This window comes from Myotis davidii, unplaced genomic scaffold (genome assembly GCF_000327345.1).
Source record: "Myotis davidii unplaced genomic scaffold, ASM32734v1 scaffold178, whole genome shotgun sequence".
In the NCBI taxonomy this organism is placed as follows: domain Eukaryota; kingdom Metazoa; phylum Chordata; class Mammalia; order Chiroptera; family Vespertilionidae; genus Myotis; species Myotis davidii.
In genome coordinates, this window is record NW_006290668.1 from 203,716 (window position 1) to 213,088 (window position 9,373).

The following is a 9,373-nucleotide window of genomic DNA, read 5'->3' on the forward strand; positions in this document are numbered from 1 at the left end:
GAGCTGCAGCCACACACAGGGCTGTCCAGCCGGCGAGCGCTGCCGCGTCCAGAACGGCCTCCTGGGCTGCTATCCCGACCGCTTCGGGAGTTGCCAGGCGTCTGGGGACCCGCACTACGTGAGCTTCGACGGCCGGCGCTTCGACTTCATGGGCACCTGCACCTACCTGCTGGCCGGCTCGTGCGGCCAGAACGCGGCCCTGCCCTCCTTCCGGGTGCTGGTGGAAAATGAGCATCGGGGCAGCCAGACCGTTAGCTACACGCGTGCTGTGCGCCTGGAGGCCCGCGGCGTGAAGGTGGCGGTGCGCCGGGAGCATCCTGGGAAAGTGCTGGTGAGCACCAGGCAACCGGGTCCAGGGGAGGAGGAGGGGCGGGCATTTCTCCCCAAGAGTGGGTGGGGCTGTTAGAAGGCCTGTGGTCAGTGAGGAAAGCCAGGGTCCCAACCAGGCGCTGTTGCCTCTCCTTGACTGTGTGACTTTGGCTCTTCCGGCCTTAGTTTTGTCCTCTGTCAAATGAGATAATAAGAAGGCGCCTGAGTAGAAGCCACTTCACAAGGTGGTTGTGAGAATTAGCCCAGTTAATATTAGTACAGTATTAAAAGACCCTTGAGGCCCAGCAGATGTCCAGTAAATGTTAACTTAATATTGTGTTGATATGCACCCTCCAAAGTTATAGATTTGTGCATTTTATGGTTGATTTTCAGAGGGTAAGGCGACCTGTAAAAGGTCGGGAACTAGAGGTGTGTGCGTTGGGGGGTGGGGGGTGAGAGGGGAGAGCGCAAAGAGCAGCATGCTTCTGGGCAGAGGGCTCTCAGGTGACCCACCACCCAGCAGACGTCAAGACCCATTGCTTTACTCTTTTAAGAAAAGATAAAAATCGGGAGGTGGGGTTGTTGTAAGATTCACAACAATAAGTTGATAATTATTATCGAGAAGGTTGGGGCAGCGGCCCAGACTTTCAGGAGGAAGATGAATGGGAAATGGAAAAACCAAGGGAATTTTCCATGTGCCAGGCACTGTGCCAAACACTTTACAGGCCTTCACTCTTAATCCTGTAAACCCAACGCTGTTGGAGTAAAGGAAATTCTGCCCACAAAGCCTAGTGTTTGACAAGGAGAAGCCCCTTGATAAGCAGAGGACATAAATGCCAGTATTCATGTTCTCACCTTTCTGAAAAGACATTTAGACGGAGGCTTGGATAATAATAGCTAACATATATTCTTACTTCGATGTGTTAAACGCTTGACCTACAGTAACTCAATGAATTTCCACAGCCACCTTGTGAAATAGCTGATCTAGTTAGATGAGGAAACTGAGGCATAGAGCGGTTAAGTGACCACTTACTCAAGGGGACACATCAATGAGTGGCAGAGCCAGGATTTGAAGCCACGCTTCTCCAGAGTCCATACTCTCAAACACTGCCTTCTAGTGCCTCTCCCGAAGAAAGAGATGGAACAGGCAGGGAGATAAGTGGATGGAAAGGTGTTCCTCCTAGAAAGAACAGCAAGTGCAAAGACTTCGAGGGAGGAACAAACATGAGAGGTAGCGGAACATCATGGCGGCCAGTGGGGCTAGAATAGAGGGAGAGAGGGAAGAACGAGGTAGGGGATAATGGAGGGGATTGCTGTGATAGAGGCATTTGATTTAAGTTAAAAACTAAAAGAGGAGGAAGAGACCACCAGGGGAAAAGTCGTTATTCCTAGGCAGGGGGAACAATAGGTGCAAAGGCTGAGGCTGGACTGAGCTTGAAGAGTGTAGAACAGCATGGGGCCAATGAGGTTGCCCCTGAGAGAGTGAGATTAGGAAGATGGAATACAGGGGCTGCTAGGAGATGAGATCAGAAAAGTGGGGACAAGCAGGGCCTGGTGGGTAGAAGGGTTCTATTTTAAGCCGAGAGGTGAAAGCGGCCAGGCAAAGAATAGGGATGAGGAAGAGGGTAGACATGTGGCAGTGAAGGGTACAGCAAGTGCAAAGGCCCTGGGGCTGGGCTGAGCTGGGTGAGTTCAGGAGAATATCAAAATGCCTGCATGACTGGAGTTTCAGGGGTGGGGAATGGGATAATTAAGTTGAAGAGTAGTGGGTCTTAGGTCATCTAGGGCTTTTTAGGCCATTGTAAGGGGCTTGGAGACAAGCTGACACCTAAAAGGTGAAGTAGAGGTGGCCAAGTGAGGAGTGATGGGTGGTATTCTAGGAAGAGGGCAAAGCAAGTGCAAAGGCCCTGAGGTGGGAATGTACTTGATATGTTCAGGGAGACACCGAGGAGGCTAAGCGAGTGAGGTGGTAGGTGTTGCAGGCACAAAGGTGGAGAGAGCCAAGGTTAAGCAGGACCTTCTAGAGTAGGAACTTGGATTTAAGCCAAGTACTGAAGGATGAAGGGAAAGCAGCCAGGACAAAAGTACTAGCTGATGTTCTTGGCAACGTAAAAAGGCCCTAAAGTTAGACTAAACTGGAAGAGTTAGAGGAATATCAAGAAAGCCAGTGTCGCTGGAGCAGAATGAGTGAGGAGGAGGGTGTGAAGAAGTGAGGTCAGGGAGGTCATGGGGAGACAGAGTCTGAAGGCTTTGAAGGCCATGAGTTAGGGATTTGGATTTAAATTGATGCTTGAAGTATGAAGAGAGGTGAATGGTGTGCTAGGCAGAGGGAACGGCAAGTGCAAAGGCTCTGAGGGGGGACCAAGCGTAATGTGCTCAAGGGAATAGCAAGAAGCTGAGGCTAGCTGGAGCTGATTGAATGAGGGTTGAGCTACAGAGCCATGAATACACCCTGACCCCTTGGCTCTCCTGCATCTCTACCCAGGTGGATGGCATCCTTCAGTACCTGCCCTTCCAGGCAGCAGATGGGCAGGTCCAGGTGTTCCGCCAGGGCCAAGATGTAGTCATTCGCACAGACTTTGGCCTGACTATCACCTATGACTGGAATGCCCGTGTGACTGCCAAGGTGCCTGGAAGCTATGCCGGGGCCCTGTGTGGGCTCTGCGGGAACTTCAATGGGAACCCAGATGACGATCTGGCTCTGCGGGGTGGGGGCCAAGCTAACAATGCACTGGACTTTGGGAACAGCTGGCAGGAGGAGACAAGGCCAGGTTGTGAAGCAACCAAGCCAGGTGACTGTCCCAAGCTGGATTCTCTGGTGGCCCAGCAACTGCAGAGCAAGAAGGAGTGTGGGATCCTTGCTGACCCCAAAGGGCCCTTCCGGGAGTGCCACCGCAAGCTGGACCCACAGGGCGCTGTGCGCGACTGCGTCTACGACCTCTGCCTGCTGCCAGGCCAGTCTGGGCCACTGTGTGACGCATTAGCTGCCTATGCTGCTGCGTGCCAGGCCACTGGGGCCACTGTGCACCCCTGGAGGAGTGAGAAACTTTGCCGTGAGTACCAGTAGTGAAAACTGGGGTCTCAGTCTTGTGTGTATTCATGAACATATACGTATCATTAATTCATTTAATTCTTATAACCGCCATATGAGGTAGGAACTGTGGTTTTGCCCATTTAAAAGATGAAGAACCTGAGGCCCAGAAAGGATCAGTTACATGCCCAGGATCATGACAGCTAGGAAATCACAGATGCAGTAAATATTTGTAAGGTGACTGGATACATCTGGTGGCCTCGGGTCTGGTTGCCATAAGGCAGTTGTCATTCAGAGATGAGCAGTGGTACTGCCTTTAGAAGGAGCCCTGTTCCCTCTTTAGTTCTTCTTGGTCCCCATCTGGTCTACTTCACTCGTGTACAACATCTGCCTGGCCCCTGGGGTAGTCAATTTGAGACCCTCGCATCCGATGTGGCTGCAGGAATGGTCTTCACACAGTTTTGCTGGCCTATAAGAGAAGTTCACAAAGCCATGCATCCCTTCACCTGATTTTTACATTTTAAAATTTATTGTTGAAATGTAAACACATGTTTAAATATACATAAGTAGAAGCTTAACCATTTTTCAGCAAGAGAACAAATTTGCATAACCTGTCCCAAGAATCATAAAAAAGAGCATACAAGGCCCCTCCACTGCTCCAGAAGCCCCTTCATGCCCTCTTCCTGGCCCTATAACCCAAGAGGTAACCACTATTCTGACATCTAAAGTTTCTGAACTTAATATAAGTGCAAGTTTACATCTATAGTTTCCATTCCACAGAATAATGAGAAACAATAAGTACCTGTTGTTTTAATTCACTAAGCTTTGGGGATGTTTGTTACCCAGCAAAAGCTACCTGATGCAGTGATCAAAAAAGAGACTTCAGTGTATATAACTGTTACAATAGGTTAAATACTGTTGAAACTAAAAACCAGTTCACCAGTTCCTTGACATCATCCAAAACCCAACCTGGGTTTCAGTTTCCCCAGTTCTCTAAGAAAAATGTGTTTTTTCAGTTTATTTGAATCTGAATTCAGACTAAGCCCACACAATGCATTGGTTTGATTTTTCTAAAATCACTTTTACCTGTAACAGTCTCCTCCCTTCTCCCCCAATATATTATTATGAAATTTTTCAAACATACAGAAAAGTTGAAAGAATTTTAGCCCTAGTGGGTTTGGCTCAGTGGATAGAGCATCAGCCTGTGGACCAAAGGATCCCGGGTCCAATTCCAGTCAAGGGCACATACCTCAGTTGCTGGCTTCTCCCTGGCCTGGGCCCTGGTCAGGGAGTGTGCGGGAGGCAACCAATTGATGTATTTCTCTCACATCAATATTTCTCTCTGTCTTTCCTTCTCTCTTCCACTCTCTCTAAAAATCAATGGGAAAGTATCCTCAAGTGAGGATTAAAAAAGAAAAAGAAAAAAAAAGAATTTTATATTTGCCATCAAGATTCTACAGTCTAATTTTATTATATTTTCTTTGTCTCATACCTATCTCTCTATCCACCCTCCTTTTTGTTCATGCCACTTGTTTATTGGAAAATAACAGGTCATTTGCCCAGATTTCCTATTGTCTGGACTTGGCTAGTTGCTTCTTTATAGTGTTATTTAATTTGTCCCATTGTCTAGCCTAGTGCTTCCCAATATGGGGCATGCACCCCACAGGGGGGCAATTTGACTTTTAAGGGGGGCAATTCGAGAATGAGTTATTAACAGTGAATTTTTTGTATTTCTTATGGTTCTAGGGGCCTCATATACAGCATATAAGTATACTAGTATATTGTGACATATTTATGCATTTCAGTTCTCTATTATGTTTTGAAATTTTATTTGCTATTTTTTCATATCACTCGTATTATTATTTTTTAACAATTTCTTAGTGATTTCTTCCTTAGTACTTCAACTGTCCTTATGTTCTTTTATTTTTCTCTTTCATTGATGCCATGTTCTTTGGAAGCTTGTTTAGAGCAAATTAATGGCCTTTTAGGCTTCATCCATGAAAATAGGAGTTCACTTTTTAAAAAATATATTTTTATTGATTTCATAGAGGAAGGGAGAGGGAGAGAGAGATGGAAACATCAATGATGAGAGAGAATCATTGACTGGCTGCCTCCTGCACACCCCCTACTGGGGATCGAGCCCACAACCCAGGCATGTGCCCTTGCCTGGAATTGAACCCAGGACCTTTCAGTCCACAGGCTGACACTCTATCCACTGAGCCAAACCAGCTAGGGCTAGGAGTTCACTTTTTGAATAATAAGAATAATGTGTCACGGGGGCGGGGGGTGGAGGCGGCGGTGTATCAGGATTTTAGAGATGCGTAGGTGGGGCATGGCCAAAAAAAAGGTTGGGAACCACTGGTGTAGCTGGATTTTCTTGTAAACTGGATATTAGGTCTAGAACGGTGCTATTCAATAGAACTTCGGTGCTAATGGAAATGTTCCATATGGGAGTTGTCTCATGTGGCTATTGAGCACTTGAAATGGGGCTATTGTGACCAAGAAACTAAATCTTCCATTTTATTCCATTTTAATTGCATTACACTTAAATGGCCACAGTGGCTATTGTATTGAGCTGCACAGATAGAGGACTCTGATTGGGTTCAGTTTTAGTTTCTCATTGTTGTTGGTGGTGGTGGGTTTTCTTTTAGGAGTGAGTAGGGTTTGGAGAGAGGAACAGGGATTTTTTTTTTTTAAATATATTTTATTGATTTTTTACAGAGAGGAAGGGAGAGAGACAGGAAGCTAGAAACATCGATGAGAGAGATACATCGATCAGCTGCCTCCTGCACATCCCCCACTGGGGATGTGCCCGCAACCCAGGCATTTTCTTTACAACGTGGCCAAATATTTTAATCTATAGAATTACTACTCCTACTATAGAATAAAAAAGCTAAGAGCTCTGCATTCACAAATACACTGCATAGATCACACACACACACACACACACTCACTATATACATGCATACATATGTTTAAAATACGTACCACATATGCACTTGTTACCAATTTGAATAAGTTCACTGAAAACATTACAGATGACCCGAACCCCAGTTAAATAAGAAAAAATTCTAATTATCAGTATTAGATTAACTGTGATACCATCTGTTTCCCCAGGCCCCACTCAACAGAGGGAGTCTTTGCAGCTGGACCACTTATGTGTGAATGTGCGTGTGTGTGTGTGTGTGTGCACATGCATGTGTGTCAGGAGGTCAACTGTGTCACCGGAGTCAGGGTTTCTCAATTCTGACAGCTACTTTCCTTGCAGCACTGAGCTGCCCGCCCCACAGTCACTACGAGTTGTGTTCCCGTGGCTGCCCACTGTCCTGTGGAGACCTCCCAGTGCCCGGGGGCTGTGGCTCTGACTGCCATGAGGGCTGCGTGTGCGATGAGGGCTTTGCGCTCAATGGTGAGTCCTGCGTGCCCCTGTCCTCCTGTGGCTGCTTGTACCAGGGCATCTATCATCCTCCGGGCCAGACCTTCTATCCTGGACCAGGGTGCGATTCCCTTTGCCACTGCCAGGAGGGCGGCCTGGTATCCTGTAAGCCCTCCACCTGCGGCCCGCATGAGGCCTGCCAGCCATCTGGTGGCATCCTGGGCTGCGTGGCTGTGGGCTCTGCCACCTGCCAGGCGTCAGGAGACCCTCATTACACCACCTTCGACGGCCGCCGGTTTGATTTCATGGGCACCTGTGTGTACGTGCTGGCTCAGACCTGTGGGACCCGGCCTGGCCTGGACCAGTTTGCTGTCCTGCAGGAGAATGTGGAGTGGAACAATAGGAAAGTCAGTGTGACCCGGGTGGTCACTGTCCAGGTGGCTAACTTCACCCTGCGGCTGGAACAGAAACAGTGGAAGATCAAGGTGAGAGCAGGGATGGAACCTGAAGCGGGTGGGGGTCCAGGATAGAAGGTGATCTGCGGGTGGGACCCAGGCAGCACTCAGCCCAAGGTCAGGAGACATAGGGCTCAGAGTGGATGTGGGAGGCATGGGGCTCCCAAGGCGAGGGCTTGCCAATCAGAGCCCAGAGTGGGGAGCCAAGGGACATGAGACCTGTTTTCATGTGGCTCAGTCTTCCCTCTCTCTGCCCGTTGACTATTCCCTCTGAATGTCTCTCCCACACCCTCTTTCCTTCCCCTCCATCCTGGTCCTTGCCCCAGCCACTTCCCTCGTCTCCCAGCCTGTGGCAGAACATGATGCAATTAGAGGTTGGTAAAGTTCAAGGATGGGAGAGGGGTCAAGGACAGAGGATGATCTGTGGATAATGCCATCACTCCATAATAGCCACAACCACAACAATAACAGAATTATGGTTTTATGCAGCTGACTCCAGACCTCGGCGGCTACGCTCTTCATTCCTACAGGGTCATTTGGTCCTCCCAGCAGCAGCTAGAGTGCCATGATTCGCTTAATTTTTTCGAGGGGAAGTCTCATCATTGGCCCAAAGGCCCCCAGCAAAAGCAGGACTTGAACCCAAGATGGTGTGCCAGGAGACAGCATGCTGGGCCCTGGGTGCTCTGATGCTTTTCTGATCGAGAAGGATTTGGTCTCAGAGGGGAACTGGCATTTCACTTACACTAGAGGGTTTTCCCCCAGAGATCCCACTACAGTTCAGGCACATGGTTGTTGTACTAGTAGCAATATTGACGATGAGGATGCTGATGAATAGCTGACTATTTCATGTGCTCATGGATTTGATGTTTATATATAGTCCCTGGTATAAGCAAGCTCCTAGAATACCACCTGGCATATTCCTGGCTCAAAATGCATGAGCTGTTGGTATTGTTATTTTCACCTCATTGAATCCCCCAGCTTTGCCATGAAGTGGGAACTATTAATATTCCCACTATACAGATGAGGGAACTGAGGCATGGGAGAGGGGCACAAGTCATTTGTCCTTAACCACTGCCCCTTCCTGCTTGGGAAGAATGGTTGACTCTATTTAGGAGACTCAGTCAGGAGCATGTCTTTCTCCTACCTTCTCTTCTGATTCCTCACACTTTCAGAACAACCTAATGTTCACTGTGTCTGCGTTGTAAAAGGCCGAGCAAGCACGTTAATCAGAGGTGGGTTTACAAGGCTTTGCTGGTGTCCAGCAGCCTTACACTGAAACCAATGATTTTTGGTTCATGGACTTGAAGTCATTTCCCTAGAAATTTAACCTGACTTTCCACTCACTGATGCTTAAGGCAAAAACCCTTCGCACCCATTTACTCTTCAAAATAAAAACTTCCAGTCCTAGCTAATAATAATAGCAAGTGTTCCCAGAACACCCGTTCTGAAGGAACACCCGTTCTATGCCAGATACGCTTCTTAGCACTTGGCAAATATTAATATATCAAATCCTGACAACAGCACCATGGGGTAAGTACCTCATTCCTACTCAGTAGGCGAGGAAGCAGAAACGAGAGATGACCTCCTGCCCAAGGTCACAGGAAGACTGTAGGGGGCAGAGCTGGTTTGAACCCAGGCTCCGCAGTAAGTGGTGACAAAACAATGACTGGTCAGGTTTTATTCCGTTGAGACCTGGGTTAGTTTCTTGTGGCTTAAAACAACAGAAATTTATTTCTCACAGTTGTGAACGTCAGAAGTCCAAAATCATAGGGCTGCACCCCCTTCCAAGGCTCTAGGGGAGAATCCTCCCTTGTCCCTTCCAGCTCTTGGAGATTCCAGGAGTTCCTTGGCTTGTAACCGCATCTCCCCACTCCAATCCTGTGTTCATCTTCACTGGCCTTCTCTGGGTATTTCTGTGTCTTTTCTTCTGGCTCTTCTAAGGCCATTTGCCATTGGACAGAGGGCTCACCCTAATCCAGGATGAATTCATCTTCACTGGCCTTCTCTGAGTATTTCTGTGTCTTTTCTTCTGGCTCGTCTAAGGCCATTTGCATTGGACAGAGGGCTCACCCTAATCCAGGATGATCCCATCTCAAGATCATTATCCTAATTACATTCGCAAAAACCCTTATTTAGAATGAGGTCGTATTCTAACGTCCTGGGTGGACATATCTTTTGGGGACCACCATTCAGCCCACCAGC

At 48.0% G+C, this 9,373-nt stretch overlaps 1 protein-coding gene across 1 annotated transcript in view; it reads left to right on the plus strand.

Annotated features, from left to right (window-relative positions):
- Nucleotides 1–9,373, plus strand: part of FCGBP (Fc fragment of IgG binding protein) — a 43,488-nt gene that overhangs the window by 14,425 nt on the left and 19,690 nt on the right. The window contains exons 6-8 of the mRNA XM_015563859.1: nucleotides 24–331; nucleotides 2,795–3,362; nucleotides 6,609–7,229. Of these exons, the coding sequence (XP_015419345.1) occupies nucleotides 24–331; nucleotides 2,795–3,362; nucleotides 6,609–7,229 (1,497 nt within the window). The remainder of the gene's footprint in view (nucleotides 1–23; nucleotides 332–2,794; nucleotides 3,363–6,608; nucleotides 7,230–9,373) is intronic.